Genomic DNA, 24,906 nt, shown 5'->3' with positions numbered 1-24,906 from the left:
GTGGACAAACCCTGGAGAAAATGAATACATATTTAAACAAACGAGCTGTGGAAAGTGTCGGTGGCCAAGAGCTAAGCAAAAACACTGGGTGAAAGATAAAGACAATTCAAAATGTAGGGAAAAAACTTTATGCACAAATAAATTGATCTCAGTGTTATTTATAATAATGAAAAATCAGAAATAATCAATCCCTCAATAAAGACATGGCAAAAAATAACCAATGGTTTATAACCTAATGGAATAAATGCAACTATTAAAGTATGCTAATGAAAATTATAATCAAATAAAATGACATAAAAAATGCACCTGACACTGAGAAGTGAAAAATCAGGTTACAAAATTATATATGTGATTTTTTTAACACTGCAAATAAAAAAAAAAAACAGGTAGAAAATATAACAAAATATTTACAGTTGGTTATATCTGAACAATTGAATTATGGATTTTCCCTATTTTTTTCTCTACCTTCCAAATGTAATAACATACTATAATGAAATCAGAACATTAAAATACAGGCCCTAAAACTCGACAGACTCAGTTGCCAAACTGCCAACTTTATTTTGTCAAGATATTTAACAATATAAAAAAGTTCATATTTCTTCATGGTCATATCTTTTCCAGCTTTCAAAGATTCAATAGTAGAAACAGCCAAATGCTGCTACAACACAGAATAAACTGTCCTAAAAAACAAACGAAACAGAAAACAAACACACAAATCCAGAGTGTTAGTACTAATGAAAGACTAAGGGCAGCACAGACCTGAAATTAACATTATCTCAGATCTTTGCCAATTTTCAATCATGAAGACTTTTCCCCTTCTTCATGAAACATATTTTCTAGAATATAACTATAAAGTTGCCTCCCTCAAGACAGCTACAAAATTGCTTGCCAAAAGGGTAGTAGGATGGGTAAAGAATCAGATTTTCTGAATAAAGAAATGAAATGCAAACTAATGCACCTTATGTAATATTTATTCATAAAATAAATAGGCTGGAGTTCCCATCGTGGCGCAGCAGAAACATATCCAACTAGGAACATGAGGTTGGGGGTTCAATCCCTGGCCTTGCTCATTGGGTTAAGGATCCAGCGTTGCCATGAGCCATGGTGCAGTTGATGCAGCTCGGATCCTCCATTGCTTCGGCTGTGGCATAGGCTGGCAGCTGTAGCTCTAATTTGAACCCTAGCCTGGGAACCTCCATATACTGTGGGTGCAGCCCTAAAAAGTAAAAAAAAATAAAAATAAAAACAATAAAAAATAAATATGCCCATTTTTCCTGATTTATCAAAGAAAAAATGTAATGTATAAAATGCTTTGAGTTTCTTGGAGTAAGTACATTACCCAATCCAAGGATATTATAGCATCACAGATAATAAAAATACATCACGTTGTCACAAACTCTGGACAAGGACAAATGGTCTCTGGCTGGTTGGTTGGTTTTTTTTTTTTTTTTTTTTTTTTTTTTTTTTTTTAGGGCAGCACCCGTGGCATATGGAATTTCCCAGGCTAGGGGTCCAATTGGAGCTACAGCAGCCGGCCTACACCACAGCCACCACCACAGCAATGCAGGATCTGAGCTGCATCTGCAACCTACACCACAGCTCATGGCGATACCAGATCCTCAACCTACTGAGTGAGGCCAGGGATCCAACCCACAACCTCATGGTTACTAGTCAGATTTTTTTGCCCTGTGCCACAACGGGAACTCCTCTGGTTGGCTGTTCTTAATTGATAAAATTCATTTGTCCATCTTTTAACTTGGACTCTCAAAATGTTCTCCAGATCCTAGTTAAACTTGTTAAAATACTTTTTGAGGTACTTATTACAGGAGTTCCACCTGCCTCAGCAACTCCTAACCCGCTAACCTCACCTCCAGCCTGGCAATGATGGGAGAAAATATGAGTTCAAGTACCTGATTATTAACCAAAAGCAAATTCTTTGGTTAGCCCAGTTCCCTGGTTCCTTTCGTAGGATAACTGTAACTGTTCTAAAACAATGCTGCCTGTGCTGAGGGATCTATTTTTTGTTTGTTTCTTTGTTTTAATTTCCAACACCTTATGAATTGATACTTTCATAAAATAAAAAAGTAATAGCTAAGAAAATGAAATAAAAAGAGAAACATACAAATATAACCTAAACTTACTAGATTCAATGACTATAAAATTACCTTGTCAAATTCCCATGAGTTTCTAAACCATTTACATACAATTCATGAATACTTGGTTAGGACCTGGAACAGTCTGCAGAATGGCACAGGTCTGTAGACCCCACTGTTCTTACAGTGCCACCAAGAGTTCTCCATTGGGATTGAGCCCTGGTTATCCACAGCAGTTATCAGCTTAATAGCATATGCTTTTTTTCTCCCCTCTCTTATTTCCTCATCTTCCACCTGTCCTTCCTGGGATCTTCTCCCAAATAAAAAAGTACTTTAAACTCTGAAAATGAAACCTAAATAAATAATCAACAAACTGAATTAATGGCATGGTAGTCTAAGTCAGCAAACTAGACCTGGCTCTCAAAAATTATCTTTAGTTCCCATCATGGCGCAGTGGTTAACGAATCCGACTAGGAACCATGAGGTTGCGGGTTCGGTCCCTGCCCCTGCTCAGTGGGTTAATGATCCGGCGTTGCCGTGAGCTGTGGTGTAGGTTGCAGACGCGGCTCGGATTCCACGTTGCTGTGGCTCTGGCGTAGGCCGGTGGCTAGAGCTCCGATTCGACCCCTAGCCTGGGAACCTCCATATGCCGCGGAAGCGGCCCAAGAAATAGCAAAAAAAAAAAAAAAATTATCTTTAGACATCTCCCCACTAATCCTATGTTCTAAAATCTGATCCTGATAATCTTTATTAAGTAATAATTGATAACCAAAATTTTAAATTGCATATTTGTTGATATGAATATTGTCTAGCCCCCATGGTTTATAAGCTCTCAACAAGCAGAAACCACGACTGCATGACTGTCTTATTCACCATTTTATTACTAGAAATAAAGGAATTTAATTATGGGTTACCCCCTACTATCTTCTCTACTTTCTTTTTTTATTTTTTTATTTTTTTTTTGCTTTTTAGGGCCACACCTGTGGCATATGGAAGTTCCTAGCTTAGGGGTCAAATTGGACCTGAAGCTGCTGGCCCACACCACAGTTACAGCAACACGGGAACCGAGCTGCGTCCGTGATCTATTCTATGACTCACAGCAACACCAGATCCTTAACCCACTGAGCGAGGCCAGGGATAGAACCCACTTCCTTGTGGATATTAGTCGGATTCGTTACCACTGAGCCACAATGGGAACCTCCTCCTGTCTACTTTCTAAATGTAATAACAGATTATAACAAAATCAAAACATTAAAATATAAGGCCAGTACAGAAGCTGGCACATAATAGGATCTCAGAATTATTTATTGAATGAATGAATTGTATTATATAAAGACTCAGGGAAATAATGCAGTTTTAACTCCAAAAAGCAGGAAAAACCACAACCTTATTTTGATTCTTCCCCAAAAGAGCTGGTAAGTGAAGATTTACCATAGTACTTCCCACTATTTAGCATTTGATCCCTAGGGTAGCTGAATATAAAACTTTAGTAGGATCATAGAATTTTAGAGCTAAAAGGTGCCTTAAGATCATCTATATGAGTAGCCTCCCTATCTGGCAGTTAAGTGTAATCATGCAGGAAAGATTTTTAAAAATTGATTCACTGAACCAACCCCTGGCTTATTTGATCAGAATCTATTGAAGAGGGGCTCGGCATCTGTATTTTAAAGAAGTTTCTCAAATTTTTCTTAAGCAGGCACAGCCAGTCTTTGGGAAAATGTAGCACAACTTCCTAATGTAAGGGATACAATCAGAGAAAAGTTCAATGACTTACCTAAAGTCATTCAATTAGAAAGTTACAGAACTAGAAATGGAACCTCTCTCCCAATTCGCTCAATCTAGTTCTTTTCTATTCTATCATCCTTTAATTCTGACTCTACTAATTCACAACCTGGGAGCATTTGTATAGAAGATAGGATCATTTCTGGAAACAAGTATAAAATAATTGCATATGATTGACCAAATATTCATGTCAAAACTTCCGAATGTTTAAATGAAACCTCTTTTTAAAAAGTCCTCTGGAGTTCCCGTCGTGGCGCAGTGGTTAACGAATCCGACTAGGAACCATGAGGTTGCGGGTTCGGTCCCTGCCCCTGCTCAGTGGGTTAAGGATCCGGCGTTGCCCTGAGCTGTGGTGTAGGTTGCAGACGCGGCTCGGATCCCGCGTTGCTGTGGCTCTGGCGTAGGCTGGTGGCTACAGCTCCGATTCAACCCCTAGCCTGGGAACCTCCATATGCCGCGGGAGCGGCCCAAGAAATAGCAACAACAACAACAAAAGACAAAAGACAAAAAAAAAAAAAAAAGCCCTCTTTTTTTTTTTTTTTTTCCAGTCTTCTTAGGGCCACACTTGCAGCAGATGGAAGTTCCCAGGTTAGGGGCTGAATCAGAGTTGTAGCCACCAGCCTACACCACAGCCACAGCAACACTGGATCCTTAACCCACTGACCAAGGCCGGGGATGGAACCCAAGTCCTCAAGGATACTAGTCAGATTCGTTACTGCTAAGCCACAATGGGAACTCCAAAAAGTCCTCTTAATTTTTGCTTAGTTTTGAGAAATAGCTTTAAAATAAAGTAAGTAATTTAATTACTGAAAGTAAAATCACTTTGCTCATAGAATCCCTGCCACCCAAATTCCTTTGCAGCTTAGCAAAGTGCTATATGACTCTTAGCACTAAATAAACCATGTTATTCCCATATTCAAATTTGTGAAGAGTTACATCTGTACACATGAAAGTGTCCTTGCCTATCAGATGCACACTAGGTTCTGCCTTAATAACACAAAGGAACAGTAAAAGCATCTTATCCAGAAGGAGTCTCAGACAAATGTCTAAAACTAAAATGTCCTTCTCTTGGATATTTTTAAAATGTTAATAAGTAAATAAAACTGAAGTGTCCTCATATCTTAACAAATATTAAGTGATTTAATTTGGAATGACCACATGCCCTTAAAAAAGTTCCCAAGTAGACTTACATTCATGAAAACATCATGCGTGCAGTTGTCAGTGTCGGCATCCCAGAAACAGCGAGCAGCCATACTAAAAAGTCAAAGAGAGAGTTATCAACAATATAACAAGGATCTAAACTGCATAATATCTGCCATAAACAAGTTTTCCTTGATACGTTCTTATACATCAGTGCTTCCAAACCTTTTCACAGGATGACACACAGAAAGTCATATTTGTACAGCAGAGTATACCAGAAGGGCCTGGAATCATAGATAAGGCTGCTTGCAGCTGGAGGTGACCAGCCCAGACTCTGACTGGCTGTTTGGCAGCTGAAGAAGTCAGTATCTTGAAGTCTTTGGTAGTCTGGGTGGGAAGATCTATTACAAATTATTTCAGGTAAGATATCTGTGTGTAACTTTCAGAGAAAATAATACCTAAGACTTATGACTGAAATGGGCTCTATTCCTGCACAGTAAGATGAGAAGGTAGGTCTGGAAAGGACTCAACGAATTATCTAGTCCAACCTGATCATTTTATAGAGTCCTAGAAAAGAAAGGGGTAAACGCTGAACTAGAATTCAGTCTTCTATTTCTGAATCCGATATTACCTCTACAGGATACACCTCTAAATTCTAAAATTAGCCATTCTTCTCTCCTCAATTCTTAGGTAAGAAAAAATGTCAGTCAAAATAAAAGTCTATTTAAAAATGGAAGGTCATTTGACATCATTCTTGGAATTGTGAAGTCTTCTTAGATCTGATTCTGATTTCCTCTCCATCAAAGAACTTATGATAATTATAATTAAATAATGCCACTGTACAATTAAATAATACAGTCCTACAATTGTATTATTAATAACCATTTCTCTCCATGGTACAATGTAAAGTCTATAATGTCTTGTTTATCACATCACCTAGAATGGTGTAATGCCTTTATTGAAGAATCAATGAGATGGAACAAATTGTGAGGACATATTTATATAGTTACACTGTTTTTTAACCAACTTATGCATTTTATATTTTACTTATTTTCAGAGGGTGTATTATTTTTGTTATGCTTACCAGTTAAGTTATTCTTTTTACTATGCTATATAAAATATTTAATGGTATATAAGGCTTTCTTCTTTATAGATTTTAGTTGCATAATATAAAAATTTAATGTAATGCCAATTTTTAAAGAAAAATTGAAATGTAATAGATAAAACTAAGTAGTAAAGATGAAAGCCATAAAATTGGGATAAAGTATAGAATAAATTTCCTGTTTGTCTCAGCATATTTTCCATTCCACTTCTCCAGTGGGAATCACTTAATCTCTTTCTTAAGACCCATGTTATAATAATCTGTGTAAATGTAATTGTGTGTAAATGTATGTATTTTATTCTGTAAAAATAAAAATAAATAAAAAAATAAAAATGGAAACACTTGGAAGTTCCCATTGTGGCTCACTGGGACTAGTATCCCGACTAGTATCCATGAGGATGAGGATTCGATCCCTGCCTCACTCAGTGGATTAAGGATCCGGCATTGCTGTGAGTGTGGTGTAGGTTACAGATGAGACTAGGATGCAATGTTGCTGTGGCTGTGGTGTAGGCTGGCAGCTGCAGCTCCAATTCAACCCCTAGCGTGGGAACTTCCATATGTCGCGGGTGCAGCCCTAAAAAGCAAAAACAAAAATATAAATAAATACATAAATATATAAATAAAAAAATAAAAATGGAAACACTTAAATACCCAGGAATATTGGATTCATAAATGAAATTATGGTATTTCTTAGCAATAAAATGCAGCCATTAAAGTTTTTTTTACAAAAATGCTTTAAGAACATGAAAAGATGTTTACCATATAATGTTAAGTTTAAAAAGTAATTTTAAATGCTTTATAGTTTTATTAAACATATGTCTATGATTCCTCATGAACATTTATGGCACTTACTTTGTGTTCCCCACTGGCCTAAATGCTTCACATGTATCAACTCACTTAATTCTCTGAAGTATGGTACTATTATTACACCCATTTAATAAACATGGAAATTGAGAGTCAGAGAAATTAAGCAAACATGTCCAAGGTCATTCATAAAGTAAGTGACAAAGCCTGGCTATGAACCTAAGCAGCTCAGCTTCAAGTCTGTGGAAAAAGATATACATATAACATACTATATTGGTTCAGTTTTAAAAGACTTTTTAAAGTTTACACAGAAGAGCTCCCCCAGCATAATATTTCACACATACTTTTTTCTTTTTCTCTTTTTTTCACACATTCTTAAATTTAAAAAGTTCCACCTATTTCTAAACTATAACAGTATGAAATAAAATTATTCTACTTAATTGATCAATCAATAAATATTTATTTAGCAACTACCATATGTCCAGAAAGGGTAAAATATGGCTTTGTCCTCAAACAATTCTCAACTTTATTTAGTGAAAAAAATTGGCACACATCAAAAAAATACAATAATGTATAGTGGTGCTAATTTATAGGTTATTAAGATTAAAAGGGATTATAATGTCTATCTAGTCCAAGCCTCCAAGTCCAAGTTGCGTAACAGTTGAATATGTCTTCAGAAGTGCTAAAGAATTTTAGAGAATTTAGGAGCAAAAGCCAAAGAAGACTTCATGCAGGAAGTACTGCTTAAGCTGAGTAGAACCAAGTGAAAGCATGAATACAAAAATATATTTACAATTCAGTAATGAAAAACAAATAATCCAATCAAAAATGGGCAGAAGAGCTATACTGATATTTCTCCAAAGACACACAGATGGCCAACAGGCACATGAAAAGATCATCACTAATTATTAGAGAAATACAAATCAAAACTACAATGAGGTGTTATCTCACACTGATCAGAACAACCATCATAAAAAAGTCTACAGGGAGTGCCCGTCATGGTTCAGCAGATTAAGGACCCAAACTTGCCTCTGTAAGGATGTGGTTTTGATCTCTAGCCTTGTTCAGTAGGTTAAGGATCTGGTGTTGCTATAAGCTGCAGCGTAGGTTGCAGATGTGGCTTGGACTCAGTGTTGCCATGGCTGTGGTGTAGGCCTCAGCTGCAGCTCTGTTTCAACCCCTAGCCTGGGAACTTCTATATGCTGCCAGTATGGCCATTAAAAAAAAAAAAAAAAAAGTCTACAAATAGCAAATGCTAGAAAGGGTGTGGAGAAAAGGGAACCCTCTTACATTGTTGGTGGGAATGTAAATTGGTATAGCCACTATGGAAAATGGTATGGATGTTCCTCAAAAAACTAAAAACAGGAAGTTCCTGAGGCAGGGGTTCAATTCCTGGCCTGGGAGCTTCCATATGTTGTATATGCAGGCAAAAAAAGAAAAGAAAAAAGAAAAACTTAAAAAATTAGAGTTGTGGGAGTTCTCTTCATGGGTCAGCAGAAACAAATCTGACTAGCATCCATGAGGACGCAGGTTTGATCCCTGGCCTTGATCAGTGAGTTAAGGATCTAGTGCTGCCACGAGCTGTAGTGTAGGTTGCAGACATGGCTTGGATCCTGCATTGCTGCAGCTGTGATGTAGGCCAGTAGCTACAGCTCCAATTAGATCCCTAGCCTGGGAACTTCCATATGCTGCCAGTGCGGCCCTAAAAAGACAAAAAAAAAAAAAATAGAGTTTCCATATGAGCCAACAATTCCATTTCTGGGTATACAATCAGACAAAGCTATAATTTGAAAAGATATATGCACCCCTGTGTTTACAGCAGCACTATTTACAATAGCCAAGACATGGAAACAACCTAAATATCCATCAATAGATGAATGGATAAAGAAGATGTGATACACACACACACACACACACACACACACACACACACACACACAAAATGGAATATTACTCAGTCATTTAAAAGAATGAAATAATGCCATCTGCAGCAATATGATGGACCTACAGATTATCACAGTAAGTGAAGTAAGTCAAAACAAGAAAGACAAATACCATATGATATGGCTTATATGTGGAATCTAAAATACAACACAAATCAACTTATCTAGGAAACAAAAAAAGATTCACGGATCTAGAGAACAGATTTGTGATTGCCAAGTGGGAACGGTGGAGGAGAGAGAAGGATTGGGAGTTTGAGATTGGCTATACAGGATGGATAAACAGGTTCCTACTGTATAGCACAGGGAACTATATTCAATATTCTGTGATAAACCATAATGGGAAAAGAATATGAAAAAAACTATATAACTGAGTCACTTTGTTGTAGAGAAGAAATTAATACAACATTGTAAATCAATATACTTCAACAAAATTTTAGAAATGTATTTAACAAATATTTGTTCAGTATCTATCACATATGAGCAAAGTGCTAGATGCAAATAATACAAAGATGTCCTTGCCTTCAAATTGTCCTTGCCTTCAAATTGTGGTCTCTTTATACAATTTCCCAATAAAAGAAACTAGGGCTCCTTGGAAAAATTCTAGGGCTATGGCTAGAAATGTACAAGATAAACCTGGGACATCTGGGTCATATCAAAACCCTGGGCTATACCAAAAAGAATATTGTGTTTAAGTATATAATGTATGTGTATATATATTTATACACATATTATATCTATTTATATTTATATAAAGTTGTTTCAAAAGACTTACAAGAAATATAATGGAACAGTCTGTGGCAGGCCAATGCTTCTACCACAGTCAATGAGAAAAACTGGATTAAATGCATCTGAAAGCTGCTGAAGCAAACAGGACTGGGAGAGCCAAAATTCTGAGAAAGGTGACCACAGAAGGTAAGCTGATATTCTGCAGCAAAGTTATCCCTGGGACATTTTCCAACTCTGGGCACAGTGCTAGAGGCTGAGAGCTTGAGCTTTGCCCAGGTGGAAGACCAAGTACTAAGGCGGAAAGACACCAGCAGGATGGCTGGCAGCCTTACAGGGCTGGGGAGATAAAATTGGAGGCAAGAGGGGCAAAGATCCCTGTAAGAAAGGAGAGAGGAGAACTGCCACATGGTAGGTTTCTCCTCAAGATGTGTGCTGAATTCTGAAACTGTGTAAGCAGAAACCTAAAAAGCTAAGTGTGGTAAGCAAAATAATGCCCCCCCCATATGTCTATGTCCTAAACACCAGCACCTGTATGTTATATTACATGGCAAAAAGGTTTTATAGATGCTTAATTAAGGATCTTTAAACGGGGAGATTATCCAGGTGGGCTCAATGTCATCACAAAGGTCCTTAAAAAAGAAAGACCGAAGCAGGAGGGTCAGAGTCAGAGAGATATTGGAAGACGGAATGCCATTAGCTTTGAAAATGAAGGGTTTATGAGCTGAGGAATGTGGGTGGCCTCTAGGAGATGTAACAGGCAAGGGAATGAAGTCTCCCCTATAGCCTCCAGAAGGAATGCAGCCCTGCCAGCACCTTCGTCTTCACTCAACAAAACCCATTCTGAATTTACGATCTCCAGAACTATAAAATAAAATATTTGTGCCTTTTTGAGGAAGTGAATTCATTAAAGAAAAAGCCTCTGAAATGAAGAGTAGTTTAATGCTGAGGAGACAGGGACTAAAACTCAGTACCTGCTGAGGGTGGGATCCAATGAACACTTCAAGATTCTTGGTTGACCATGTAGAGGGCTGCATTCAAGAAAGAATAGTGAGGAGTTCCAATTGTGGCTCCGTGGGTTAAGAACCTGACTAGCATCCATGAGGATGCAGGTTCGATCCCTGGCCACCCTCAGTGGTTTGAGGATCCAGCGTTGCCATGAGCTGTGATGTAGGTTGCAAATGCGGCTCAGATCCCACGTTGCTGTGGCTGTGGTGTAGGTTGGCAGCTGCAGCTCTGATTTGACCCCTAGCCCGGGAACTTCCATATGCCTTGGGTGTGGCCGTAAAAGAGAAGAAAGAAAGGAAGGAAGGAAGAAAGGAAGAAAGGAAGGAAAAGACAGAGAGAGCCTTATTCAACTCAGCTCAGTACCTGACTGGATTAAGGTAAGGGGTCCATATTCAACCTTAATAAACAAAAGAAAGGGTAAACCTTCTCTGGAGGAAAATAATATCTGGAAGTTTTACAATTTTTAACACAATGTCCAGGACTCAAACTTAAACTAGGCATACCAAAAGACAGAGCTATATGAAAGATTAACAAAACAGGAGTTCCCGTTGTGGCGCAGTGGTTAACGAATCCGACTAGGAACCATGAGGTTGCGGGTTCGGTCCCTGCCCTTGCTCAGCGGGTTAACGATCCGGCGTTGCCTTGAGCTGTGGTGTAGGTTGCAGACGCGGCTCGGATCCCGCGTTGCTGTGGCTCTGGCGTAGGCCGGTGGCTACAGCTCCGATTCAACCCCTAGCCTGGGAAACTCCATATGCCACGGGAGCGGCCCAAGAAATAGCAACAACAACAAAAGACAAAAAAAAAAAAAAAAAAAAAAAAGATTAACAAGACAAAAAAAAAAATCAATGGAAATAGACACACATGTGATCCAGACACTAGACTAAGCAGACATAGCTGCTAAGACCAAAATGTAAAAAGAGAGGAGAGAGGGATGAAGGTGAATATAGATTTTTTAAAAAAGTCACTAGACAATTAGAATCTACAAAAAAAGAATTAAATGGAAATGCTAGACCTGAAAAATATAATAATAAATTAGGAATTCAGTGGGTTTAATAGCAGATTAACAGTTCCTGTCATGGTGCAGCAGAAACAAATTCGACTAGGAACCATGAAGTTTCAGGTTCGATCCCTGGCCTCACTCAGTGGGTTAAGGATCTGGCATTGCCGTGAGCTGTGGTGTAGGTCGCAGACATGGCTCAGATCTGGTGTTGCTGTGGCTGTGGGGTAGGCTGGCGGCTACAGCTCTGATTAGACCCCTAGCCTGGGAATCTCCATATGCCAAGGGTGTGGCCCTAAAAAGACAAAAAAAAAAAAAAAAAACAGATTAGACACAACAGAAAAAAGGAATAGTGAACTGAGACAAGTCAACAGAAAAATATCCAAACTGAAGCACAGAGAGAAAAAACAAAAATTCAGAAAACAGCCTCATAAAAGACATGTGGATTAGAGTAAAAAGATCTAAATACATGTAGAGTCCATAAAGAAGAGCAGAGAGCAAAAGAAGCAGAGGCAATATTTAAAAAGATAATAGCCACATATAGCACCCAGATCTTAATTCCTTTTTTTTTTTCTTTTTTTTTTTTTTCTTTTTTAGGGCTGAACTCACAGCATATGGAAGTTCCCAGCCTAGGGATTGAATTGGAGCTGCACCTGCTGACCTATGCCACAGCCATAGCAATGTTGGAACCAAGCAGCATCTGTGACCTACACAGCAGCTTGCTTCAATGCTGGATCCTTAATCCACTAAATGAGGCCAGGGATCGAACCCACATCCTCATGGATCCTAGTCCGTTCTTAACTCACTGAATCACAATGGGAACTCCCAGATCTTAGTTTCTTTTCTTTCTTTCTTTCTTTTTTCTTTTTTTCTTTTTTTTTTTTTTTTTTTTTTTTTTTTTTTTTTTTTTTTTGTCTTTTCTATGGCCACTCCTGAAGCATATGGAGATTCCCAGGCCAGGGGTCTAATTGGAGTTGTAGCCACTGGCCTATGCCTGAGCCACAGCAACGAGGGATCCAAGCCACATCTGCAACCTACACCACAGCTCACAGCAATGCCAGATCCTTAACCCACTGAGCGGGGCCAGGGATTGAACCCTCAACCTCATCGTTCCTAGTCGGATTCGCTAACCACTTAACCACAATGGGAACTCCAGATCTTAGTTTCTAATGACATTCTCCAATAACACAAACCAGGGCTCCTTAGAGAAATGGCTGATTTTAGGGCTGGGGAAGAAAGTGGATGAGGCAGATCATCTTATAGTGCTAGTAAACAAGGAAGTGCTCAAAAAACTCACAATCGTTAAGGCATGTCAAAAGGACCAGGGGTCAAATGAAAGAACTGCCAATGGCCAAAGCTGGAACAATTTGGGCAACAAGTAAATAAAGTAGTATTGGATTATAATCCAAAGTATAAAAATCCATAGTCTATAGTGAAATAAATGACTGAATAAAAAAGTAAATGGGAGAGAATAGACAAATCTTCTATGCTGAAAAATTCCAAATAATTTACTCTGCCCTCAGGGAGGTAGAGCATAACTCCTTGCTCCTTAATTCTGGGCTGCACATAGTGATTTCTTTGTAAAGAGTTCAGTATGGAAAGGGGAAGGCCTAGTAACTTCACAGTGAAAAGCTGACAAACACCACTTAGGCTGGGGTCAAGGTTAACATCAACAGTAATATATACTGTTGATAATATGGACTCAGATATGATATGAAAACAGCACTTTTGGAGTTCCCGTTATGGCTCAGTACTACATGTATTTACATTCCTTATGGGAAAGAGATAGAAGGAAAGCATATATGGAACCCGCAACCTCATGGTTCCTAGTCGGATTCATTTACCACTAAGCCACAGCGGGAACGCCCAAGGATTTTCAGTTTTTAGATGTGATATCTTATTATGTTTAAAAAGGTCCTGGAGTTCCTGTTGTGGTGCAGTGGTTAACGAATCCGACTAGGAGCCATGAGGTTGCGGGTTCAATCCCTGGCCTTGCTCAGTGGGTTAACTATCCAGCGTTGCCATGAGCTGTGGTGTAGGTTGCAGACGCGGCTCAGATCCCGCATTGCTGTGGCTCTGGTGTAGGCCAGTGGCTACAGCTCTGATTAGACCCCTAGCCCGGGAATTCCATATGCCTTGGGAGCGGCCCTAGAAAAGACAAAAAAAAAATAAAAAGGTCCCGTAAAGGGTATTGTCCTTCATTGTTGGTGGGAATGTAAACTGGTACAACCACTATGGAAAACAGTATGGAGGTGCCTCAGAAAACTAAATATAGAACTACCATGGGACCCAGAAATCCCATTCCTGGGCATATAGCTGGACAAAACTTTCATTGAAAGAGATACATGCACCCCTATGTTCACAGGAGCACTATTCACAATAGCCAAGACATGGAAACAACCTAAATGTTCATCAACAGATGAATGAATTAAGATGTGGTATATACACACAATGGAATACTCTCTATCTACAGAAAAGAAACAAACTCATGGACTTGGAGAACAGACTTGTGGTTGCCAGGGGGCCGGGAGGCGGGGGGGGAGTCTGGGGTTAGTAGATGCAAACTACTGCATTTGGAGTGGATAAGCAATGAGATCCTGCTGTATAGTACGGGTAACTATATCTAGTCACTTGTGATGGAACATGATGGAGGATAGTGTGATAAAAAGAATATATATATATGTGTATGTATATGTATATTAAATATATATATAAGAATATAATATATATAGTTGGATCACTTTGTTGTACAGCAGAAATTGACAGAACATTGTAAATCAACTATAGTAAAAAATTTTAAGTTAAAAAATAACTAAAGCTATAGAGAGACATAACAAATGTCCCTTATATTTTATTTATTCATTTATTTTGGCTGTACCCTTGACATGTGGAAGTTCCCAGGCCAGGGATCAAACCCATGCCACAGCAATGACCCAAGCAGCTGCAGTGACAACGCCAGGTCCTTAACCCACTGTGCCACAAGAGAACTCCTCAGTCCCTTATATTTTAGAGATTATATCCTGTTGTATTTACAGATGAAACGATATGAGGACTGGGATTTGCTCCAAAATAATCTGGTGAGGGTAGGGAGAGTAGATGGAAATATAAATGAAACAACATGGGTATGGCTTGATAACCTTGAAGCTAAGTAACAGACACATGGGAGTCACTTAGTCCCCACACTTTTGCATATGCTTGAAATTTTAGATGATAAGAATTGTAAAAGGAGGTGGAAAAAGCCTTCTATGTTTGATTCTGGTCACATCTAACAAAGTCAATCAGGACAAGCTTGAGGAGTTTATACCTTACTGGATTTGAAATAAACTCTATAGAGTTTAAGAAAAGAAAGTGAGATGCACTTCTGGGAGGTGGGTCTGGTATGTGAATTATAGAGGACAGAGATCAGAGTTTGGAAGTGCTGACAGGGGCTGCTAAGAAACCCTGGCATCCAGGTTACAGCACAAGCAGTGAGAGAGTAATGGCTACGTAAGATAAAAGAGGATGCCACACTTTTACACCTGAATCAATGGAACCTTGGTTAATACTGCAGGCGATAGAGAAATGAGAGCGACAGGCTGATTTAAGGAGAGGAAGGGAAAAGAAATTTGGAACTCTATTTCTATTTGATCACGTTAAACATTTGAACAGGGTAGTAAAGTATTTCTTAGTTTCTCTGAGGTGAGGAAATCTCCTGAAGCCTTTTGACCACATGGTAGAAGGCACTGTGGTGAAGAACACTGTACTGGGAGTCAGAAGCCTGGCCTCTTGGAGTTCCCATCGTGATGCAGCGGAAACAAATCCAACTAGGAACCATGAAGTTTCGGGTGCGATCCCTGACCTTGCATAGTGGGTTAAGGATCTGGCATTGCTGTGAGCTACGTGTAGGTTGCAGACTCGGCTCCAATATGATGATGCTGTGGCCGTGGCGTAGGCCAGCAGCTGTAGCTCCAATTAGACCCCTAGCTGGGAACCTCCATGTACTGTGTGGGTGCGGCCCTAAAAAGCTAAAAAAAAAAAAAAAGGTAAGAAGCAGCAGCCTGGGCTCTATTCATGACTCTGACATCAACAAGTTCTATAATTTTGAGCAAATTGTGCTGACCCTCATAAGTGTCATCACAAAGATCACAAAGTAAGGAGACTGGACACTAGAAAAACCGTAGTCTCTTCCCAATCTAACACTCTATAGTGAAAAATTCTCAGTGACGGTATCTACAAGATTTTTTTAATTCATTCAGCAAATATTTTTGTACTTTCTTACAAAATATAAGACTAGGCACTGTTTATAAAGCCACAAGAAATGACAGGAAATACAGATTTTTTTATTTTTTTTTTAAATTTTTTATTTTTTTGTCTTTTTGCCATTTCCAGGGCCACTCCCACGGCATATGAAGGTTCCCAGGCTAGGGGTCCAATCAGAGCCGTAGCCGCCAGCCTATACCACAGTCACAGCAACTCGGGATCCAAGCCGCGTCTGCGACCTACACCACAGCTCACGGCAACGCTGGATCGTTAACCCACTGAGCAAGGCCAGGGATTGAACCCACAACTTATGGTTCCTAGTCGGATTCGTTAACCACTGAGCCACGACGGGAACTCCAGGAAATACAGATTTTGAATTTGCCAATACAAGAATGATGGTTTGAGGTCATGAGAATGAATGAGTTCGTTGAAGAAGCACAGAGAAGAGCAGAAGAATAAGAAATGAGCCATGAAGAAAGCTCAGAGCTAGAGAAGTAGGGAAAAGGAGGAACAAGTAAAGGAGAGAATTATCAGTTAGAAAAACAGAAGAGAAACAAGTTAGATAAGTGACCAAAAATAAATAAATAAATTTTAAGAAACAGAAGCCCAGGTCAATAACAAGAGCTATTAAAAACTATCTCAGTATACATCTAAGGATAACCTGACCCCCTTGCTGTACAGTGGGAAAATAAAAAAAAAAAAAAAAAAAAACTATCTCAGAAAATTTTCAAGAAATTAATTTAGGAGAATGGTAAGACCAAAAACCAGGCAACAAGGAATATGGGAGGAAACACATAACACATAAACACATATACATAATATCTCTCTGGATGTATATATACATAAATCCTAAAAGACTTAATAGCCTATAAATGCTATGAACAGTGAGTTACCCCATGGAGCCCACCCAGACTGTCCACCTCACTGCTCAGTACCAGAATCTCTTCAGTTCACAGCTTCATTTTATTACCCACCAAGAAACATATAAAAATAAAAACAAGAGGAAGTTCCCATTGTGGCACAGCCGAAGGGAATCCGACTAGTATCCATGAGGATGCAGGTTCAATCCCTGGCCTTGCCCAGTAGGTCGGGGATCCTGTGTTGGTGTGGCTATGGTGTAGGCTGGCAGCTGTAGCTGCTCCAATTTGACCACTAGCCTGGGAATTTCCATATGCCACGGCTGTGGCCCTAAAAAGCAAAAAATAAAATAAAATAAAAAATAAAAACAAGAAAGAAAAACCAACTACTCACAATACTCCTTCCCCTCTTTGTTCTCCAATCACTACTTGCACCACCATTTTATATCGGTCAAATCCCATTCCTGGAAAGAAAAAAAATAAGAAAGTTTTCTATGAGCAAATAAGGGTAAAATTACTTAACGAAGGCAAATTTGCCTAGAATGAACATTAGCATTCAATCTACAAGCCCTTACTGAGTATGATTATAAGCATGAGAGTCAGAGAGACTTGGAGACAAATTAGGAAGTGTATAGGTTATTTAACTTTTCAGTTTAAGTCTTCCTCGATTGTTCAGTGGGAATATCACCACCTTCCTCCTGGGGATGTTGTGAGGTTAAATGAGAGAAGCTTCCTCCTGTCTCTACCCATTTCTCTTCCATAATAGTCTCAATAGGTCTTAGCTTCCTTCCTTTCTCCCCTACTCTAGTCAGGTATAAGCTAGGCCCTCAAGATACAGAGATAAATAAGATACTCTTCTTCCCTTAAAGAACTCATGGTAGGAGTTCCCACTGTGGTGCAGTGGGTTGAGGATCCAGCATCACTGCAGCTGTGGGATAGATTGCAGCTGCGGCTCAGATTTGATCCCTGGCCTGGAACCTTCCATATGCTATAGGTGCAGCCAAAAAAAACCCCCCCAAAAACCAAAAATCTCAAACAAACAAACAAACAACAACAAAAGAACTCACAGTAGTTGAGAAGGCAAATGTGGAAAATAAAATGAAATGCAATATAGTAATAATTCAAAGAGTGGCATGTTTAAGGTACATTAGAAGCACAGAGCTGGGAGACTCATCTCTTTGGACAGTGGAGAAGGGATGACCAGAAAAAATTTCTTGGAGGATGAGATACATGAGCTGAGTCCTGAAAGATGTGTGGGAATTTACCAACTGGACAATGGAGAGGGATAGCATATGCAAAGATATAAAGCATGGGATCTTTAGAAAATTGCAAGCTGTTCAGTAAGATAGAACATAAACCATAAGTGGAGTTCCCTTGTGGTGCAGTGGGTTAAGGATCTAGTGTTGTCATTGCAGCAGCTCGGGTTGCTGCTGTGGCATGGGTTTGATCCCTGGCCCAGGAATTTCCACATGCCGTGGGTGTGGCCAGGGGGTGGGGGGGCCCTAACACAACCCAGCTGCTTCGCCAGAAACTATACTGCTAAAAGAGCAAAATCCTGATAATTCTTACCAACATAAAATTTAAGGGACAGAAAACTGAATGGGTACTTTTAACTTCTCTCTTTTCTGATCAAGGAATAGTGGAAACAGTTTTTAAAAAATTGTGAAATAGGCAAAGTTAAGACAGAGCCAATTCTCTCTGATGAACATAAAAGCTCCAGGATTATACAGTAAGTTAGCAAATAATCTGAACACTTACAGGAATCCTCCCATGTAGGACATGAACCCTAATTCAAGATACTTAACAAAATCTCAGAAGGAAACAGAGCCCAAATTTTTTTTTTTTTTTTTTTTTTTTTTTTTTTTTGTCTTTTTGCTATTTCTTGGGCCGCTCCTGCGGCATATGGAGGTTCCCAGGCTAGGGGTCCAATCGGAGCTGTAGCCACTGGCCTACACCAGAGCCACAGCAACACGGGATCCGAGCCGCGTCTGCAACCTACACCACAGCTCAAGGCAACGCCGGATCGTTAACCCACTGAGCAAGGGCAGGGACCGAACCCGCAACCTCATGGTTCCTAGTCGGATTCGTTAACCACTGCGCCACGACGGGAACTCCCCAAATTATTTTTAAAAGTCATTGCACATAGGGAATTCCTGTTGTGGCACAGGGGAAATGAATCTGACTAGGAACCATGAGGTTGCGGGTTCTATCCCTGGCCTTGCTTAATGGGTTAAGGATCCAGTATTGCTGTGAGTGGTGGTGTAGGTCGCAGACACGGCTCGGATATGGCATTGCTGTAGCTCTGGCATAGGCTGGCAGCTGTACCTCCAATTCAACCCCTAGCCAGAGAATCTCCATATACCACTGGTGCGGCCCTAAAAAGCGGGAAAAAAAAAAAAAAAAATCACTGCACATAGTTGAACCGAGCTTCCTCATTCTCTAGCTATTTCTCTTCCTCTTTTTCTCATACCCATGCTTTAGAAATGTGGCTAGAATATCAAGTACTCAGCCCTTAGAACACAATTCTGAGGGGAAAATAAAATAGTCTTAGATACAGTGAGAAGAGAGTTTTAAAAAAACTAAAATAAAATCACCCACATCACATCAAAGCAAAATGAAAAGAAGCTGAGTAGCAACATGCAAAGGTACAACAGCAAAAACAAACCAAATAGCAAGAAAAGAAAGATACTGTTTAAAAAACAAAATAACTCTGGAATTCCCATCGTGGCGCAGCAGAAACGAATCTGACCAGGAACCATGAGGTGGAGGATTCGATCCCTGGCCTAGGTCAGTGGGTTAAGGAACTGGCATAGCTGTGAGCTGTGGTATAGTTGAAGATGCGGCTTGGATCTGGCGTTGCTGTGGCTGTGGCGTAGGCCAGCGGCTACATTAGACCCCTAGCCTGGGAACCTCCATATGCCAGGGATGTGGCCCTAAAAAAGACCAAAAAAAAAAAAAAAAAACCTGAATTATTGACTTACGGTAATCATATGTCAAAGAAAATGGAAGAAATTATGGCAGAGAAAAGTTATTGAGCATCGGGGTTAAAGATAGCATTTTTTTTTTTTTTTTTTTTTTTTTTTTTTTGCTTTTTAGGGATGTACCCTTGGCATATGGAGGTTCCCCAGCTAGGGATCTAGTCAGAGTCATTAACCACTAAGCCACTGTGGGAACTCCAAGGATAGCAGTCTTTAAGCAGAGAACATCAGATTGCCCTCAGATTTTTCCACAGTAATATTCAATGAAAGACAGTGAAGCATCATCTATAAGATTTTCAAAAAATAATTACCTCAAAATATTATATTCATCCAAAATATATTCTGATTATAGGCTTTCTCAAACATGAAAGAATCCAGGGTATAGAGCATTTCTGAGCTCTTCCTGAAAAAACTTAAAACAAAATCTCATCAGGTAAGAACTGAACCAGAAAAAATCACTAATGGAAACAGTATGATGAAAGGACTAAATAGTAAGCAATCATTTCATTTAAATACAGAATTAATGTTATAACACTACAGGAAATAATCTATAGCATACCATTGTTTTTAAAGTATTTATCTGTATATACACATGGAAAAGAGCTCTGATGCAATGTCCACCTAATACTGATGTTTTTTTATGACTGGAGGCATTGGGAGTGACTTTTTCTTGATTTTATTTATTTTTCTACAGTTTGTTTTTTTATAACGAGCATGTTTTGTTTTGGGCTATAGCGTGCAGCAGCTTGATGTGGGATCTCAGTTCCCAGATGAGGGGCTGAACCCAGGCCACAGCAGTGAAAACACTGAATCCTAACCACCAGACCACCAGGGAACTCCCCATGAGGGTATATTTTTTTAAAAATAATTTTAATAGTGAATTTTCATTAACTATCTGTAAACAAAAATGTTAATATACTAACAGTTCATTTGGGTGATGGAAATAGAATCACTCTTTTTCTTTTTTGTATTTTTCTATTTCTAAAAATTAAAACATTAATAAAAATAAGAAGATACACCAAAGTCTTTTTTTTTTTTTTTTTTTTTTTGTCGTTTTGCCATTTCTTGGGCCGCTCCTGCGGCACATGGAGGTTCCAAGGCTAGGGGTTGAATTGGAGCTGTAGCCACCGGCCTACACCAGAGCCACAGCAACACGGGATCTGAGCCGCATCTGCGACCTACACCACAGCTCACAGCAACACCGGATCCTTAACCCACTGAGCAAAGGCAGGTATGGAACTTGCAACCTCATGGTTCCTAGTCGGATTTGTTAACCACTGAGCCACAACAGGAACTCCCCACTAAAGTCTTAAATAGTATTAACTACCATGAGTAATGGAATTTTACATAACTTTTAAAAACCAATTTGTGTGTACTGTCCAGGTTTATTACAATGAAAATGTATTACTGTTACAAAGACATTTCTTCCTTCCAAAAAAAATCTTTAAAGAAGGGTAGACAGAAAGAAAGGATTTTTCAGATGGTATAATATTAACAAAAGGGAGTGAGAGAGACAGAAAGACAAAGAACGGGGAGGAAAAGCAGGAGCTCTGCTCTGCAGATGGAGAGAGTGCAGGAGCAGAGCGCCAGTAGGTAAGTAGTTAAGGACTCAGTGGGAGAGATGGACTCAGGTCAGACTATGAGGCTGAGGACTTGACTTATTGGCAGGTAAACCATCAAAAAGTATGCGGCAAAGGAGCCCCTGTACTCTCTGGTCTTTCCGAATATAAGGATTTCTTGAATAGCAATTTGGTACAATGGCTTTTACTCGTTCCCACCATCTACGAAAACAGACAGGAGTAAAAGTTACCAAATAATTGAACAGACTAGACACTGAAGAAAAATTCGTGTTTAACAGAATCCACAGTTTATGTCCCTTGTTCGAAAATAAAGGAGACAAAGGGGTAAAATTGGATGTTTAATGGAAGCAAGTCATTTCCAATTATCACCACTATTACCTTTTAGTTTATCTTTAATATTTTCTGATAAACGTTTTGTGAGCTGAGGCATTTCTTCTGGAGAGTATTCAGCATTTGCCAGTTCCTCCTTGAGCACAGCATGAATACAGTCTTTAACCACAGAGGGTCTGAACCTAAAGAAAAGAGTTGGCAACATCTCATTGGTGACTCCAAAACCCTAACACCCTCACAGCTCAACTTCCCCAAGTTTTTTTTTTTTTTTTTTGTCATTACAATCATTTAATCCTCTTTTTCATATTTTTATTATAAAATAAAAACAAGAAAACAAATCATATTCGACACTTGTCTCTCCAGTCTGGACCGCTCCCCTGAACTTCAGAGCTCACATTCCCACCCATATTCCCATCTAGATGTCTAGTAGGCAGCTCAGATTTAATACATCCAGTGCTGAGCTTCTGATCATCTCCTCTCTAGGTCCTCATTTCAATCAGCGGTAACGCCATTCTTGCAGTTCAAGCCAAAAACCTTGGTGTCAGCTTGGTTGCCTTTCTCTCTCACACAGCTCACATCCCATTGATAAGCAAATCTTAGCAGTTCCACCCTCAAAGTAATCTAAAATTCAACCATTCTCACCACCCCACTACCTCCACCTTCCTCCAAGTCACCTTTACTTCCTGCCTGGATTACGATGGCCTCCTAACAAGTCTCTGTGTCTGCCTTTGCTCCTAGATCCTATTTTCAGTACAGCAACTAGACTGGTGCTATCAAAATATGTGTCAGATCATAACACTCCTCTGTTCAAAATACCCCAAATATTTCCCACCTCACTCAAGTAAAAGCAACATTCCGTGATTTGCAAAGTCCCATGTGATCTATCCTACCAAACCCTCTGACCTTGTTTTCTACTACTTTGCCCCTCTTTCTCCCCACTTAGGCTACACTGGCCTTCCCTATGTTCTTTGTTCTGCACTTGCTGTTAACCTCTGCTTGAAGTTCAATCCTGCTCTTTATATGCATAGCTAGTTCCGTCATTTCTTTAAAGTCTTTATTCAAAAGTCACTTTCCCAGGAGTTCCCTTGTGGCTCAGCAAGTTGAGGATCCAGCATTGCCACCACTATGGCTCTGGTTGCAGCTGTGGCGTGGGTTTGATCCCAGGCCCAGGAACTTCCACATGTGAGGGACCCAGCCAAAAAAAAGAAAAAGTTGGGGGGGAGCACTTTCCCTAGCCACTCTCTCTAAAACTTCCACCCTCCTACCACATCACTTTATATCTCCCTTTCTGGAAGTTATTACTATACTATACAGTTCACTTACGTATTCTTGTTCATTGTCCTACCCAGCTAGAACACAAGCTAGCTCAAGGCAAGGCTTTTTATCTGTCTGGTTTACTGTTATATCCCCATTCCTAGAATAGCACCCAGCACACAGTGGACAATAATTTTTTTGAAGAAATGAACTACTGAATACACGAATTCAGAGAAAAAAAAAAGTCTCCCCTAATTTTACCACCCTAACAATAGTATTAGCATTTCAGTTGTATTTATTACATATTACAACACCATGTATCTTTTCTGGGTTATTTTATATCCTATCAGTTGATTTGCCTATCATTACCAGAATTTTTTTTTTTTTTTTTTTTTTTTTTTTTTGTCGTTTTGCCATTTCTTGGGCCGCTCCTGTGGCATATGGAGTTTCCCAGGCTAGGGGTCGAATTGGAGCTGTACCCGCCGGCCTATGCCAGAGGCACAGCAACACGGGATCCAAGCCGCATCTGCAACCTACACCACAGCTTACGGCAATGCCGGATCCTTAACCCACTGAGCGAGGCCAGGGATTGAACCCGCAACCTTATGGTTCCTAGTCGGATTCGTTAACCACTGAGCCACAATGGGAACTCCAACCAAAATGTTTTAAATGTTGAGCTTATAATGTGGTTTAGTATTTGGTAGTACTAGTGGCCCCTTATTACTTTCTAACAGTATTCTCTTCAGTCTCTTGCCAGCTCATTCTTACAGGTGAACTTTAGAATCATGGACAAATTTCTAGGTTTGATCTGTTCAAAATATGATCTTCCTATTAACAAACATCCTATATCTGGCTCTTCCCTTAAGCCTTTTCCACTCTCAGTAAAATGTTAAAAGTTTTCTTCAAACAAGTCACACATAATCTTACAGGACTATTCCTACATAATACATATTTGTTGTTAATCTCGTTCTGTTTTACAACAGAAACACAGGTGAATGGCATTCTATGCATTTAGACTCTTTTACCAAGATAATTGAACATTTTTTTAAATGTCCCTTCTGCTCTCCAGAAAACTGCTATTACATTTACCACATTGTAACCAAAGTTCTTGGCTTGCAGTATTTGCCAGGCATTTGACTCAGGAAGTAGTTTCAAATAACAGAGGAGGGGCTTGGGAAAATCTTTTTTTTTTATTAATTTACATTTTTATCTGTGGAAATGAAGTTAGTGACGGATCCTAGAGCCCTAACTAACTGTCCTCTGCACAAGACTTTGTGCCTTAATTCTGGGAAGGTATTGGGGTAGCAGGCCAAAGGCCTCTAGATACTATCTAAGACAGGTCCCCTGCCCTGCAAAGAAGTTAGCGCATTCTGGCATATGTGTGCACACAGCAACCCTCAAAACATGGCCGAATGTTGTTTTCTGCCCCTCTCTTTATTCCATCCATCTCGATTCCTTTGTGCCCACTTTCTGAATCTCCCAGAGTCAACACCCACCGCACTAGTCTAAGGCGGTCCCGGCGCTCTAACACTGCACCTGCAGGTCTGATCCTCTGCTGCCCCCTGTAGCTAGAAGCTCAAGGAGAACAGCGCCCCTCTCTCCCTGTCCCCAAGCTCCGTCTCTAGCCCCGCCCCCCTCCAGTCCCGCCCCGCCCCCGCCCCACCCCCTTCCCAAGGCCCAGGCTACCAGGCGAGCTCTGCCTGTTGGAGGCAGACGTCTCAGGGGTCGCCCCCGCAACATCCCGTTCGCTACCCGCCTTTGCTGGAAAATGGGCCGCAGAATGTAGGTGTTCTCCGACTCCCCGGCGGTCTTTTCAGTCTCAGGCAGCCCATCGACCGCAGAGAAGGACGCGCCCACAGAAAAGGACTGGGAGACCGACATGGCTTAATCTTCTTCGCCTCCGTCTTTCTCGCGAAGAGGGCTTAGCGGGTGGCCGTACGGAGCTGGGAAACCGTCGCCAGGGCACCGTCGCCAGGGCGACAAGGCCGCCTTTGGCCCTGACGTGACGCGGCCCCGCGCTCGGCGCTGTGTGGCCCGCCCTTCTCAGCGGGCTCTCGCCAGCCTCCGCCCCGCGCC

The 24,906-nt window shown here is 40.1% G+C and overlaps 2 protein-coding genes across 2 annotated transcripts in view; both read right to left on the bottom strand.

Annotated features, from left to right (window-relative positions):
- PCYT1A (phosphate cytidylyltransferase 1, choline, alpha) overlaps positions 1-5,117 on the bottom strand; it is a 56,668-nt gene extending 51,551 nt beyond the window's left edge. Inside the window, exon 1 of the mRNA XM_013982345.2 lies at positions 5,066-5,117. The gene's annotated coding sequence lies outside the window, so the exon portion shown is untranslated. The remainder of the gene's footprint in view (positions 1-5,065) is intronic.
- On the bottom strand, positions 534-24,906 carry TCTEX1D2 (Tctex1 domain containing 2). The gene is made up of 5 exons (XM_021070165.1): positions 24,587-24,906; positions 21,625-21,758; positions 17,083-17,152; positions 5,066-5,129; positions 534-680 (listed from the first exon to the last, which is right to left on the bottom strand). The coding sequence occupies exons 1-5, from the start codon at positions 24,709-24,711 to the stop codon at positions 633-635; spliced, it is 441 nt and encodes a 146-aa protein (XP_020925824.1). The 5' UTR covers positions 24,712-24,906; the 3' UTR covers positions 534-632.

This window comes from Sus scrofa, chromosome 13, assembly GCF_000003025.6.
Source record: "Sus scrofa isolate TJ Tabasco breed Duroc chromosome 13, Sscrofa11.1, whole genome shotgun sequence".
NCBI classification, from domain to species: domain Eukaryota; kingdom Metazoa; phylum Chordata; class Mammalia; order Artiodactyla; family Suidae; genus Sus; species Sus scrofa.
Note: the sequence above shows the minus strand (reverse complement) of the source record. Positions and strands in the feature narration are given on the sequence as shown.

What these genes read in the sequence shown, in the direction of transcription:
- TCTEX1D2 (XM_021070165.1), bottom strand. Translation starts at nt 24,711, where the DNA reads ATGTCGGTCTCCCAGTCCTTTTCTGTGGGCGCGTCCTTCTCTGCGGTC. An exon ending in TATTAAAGATAAACTAAAAG is followed by an intron (nt 17,153 to 21,624) that starts GTAATAGTGGTG and finishes TTTTCTTTCCAG; the next exon opens with GAATGGGATTTGACCGATAT. An exon ending in CAAAGAGGGGAAGGAGTATT is followed by an intron (nt 5,130 to 17,082) that starts GTGAGTAGTTGG and finishes TTGACTTTTTAG; the next exon opens with TATGGCTGCTCGCTGTTTCT.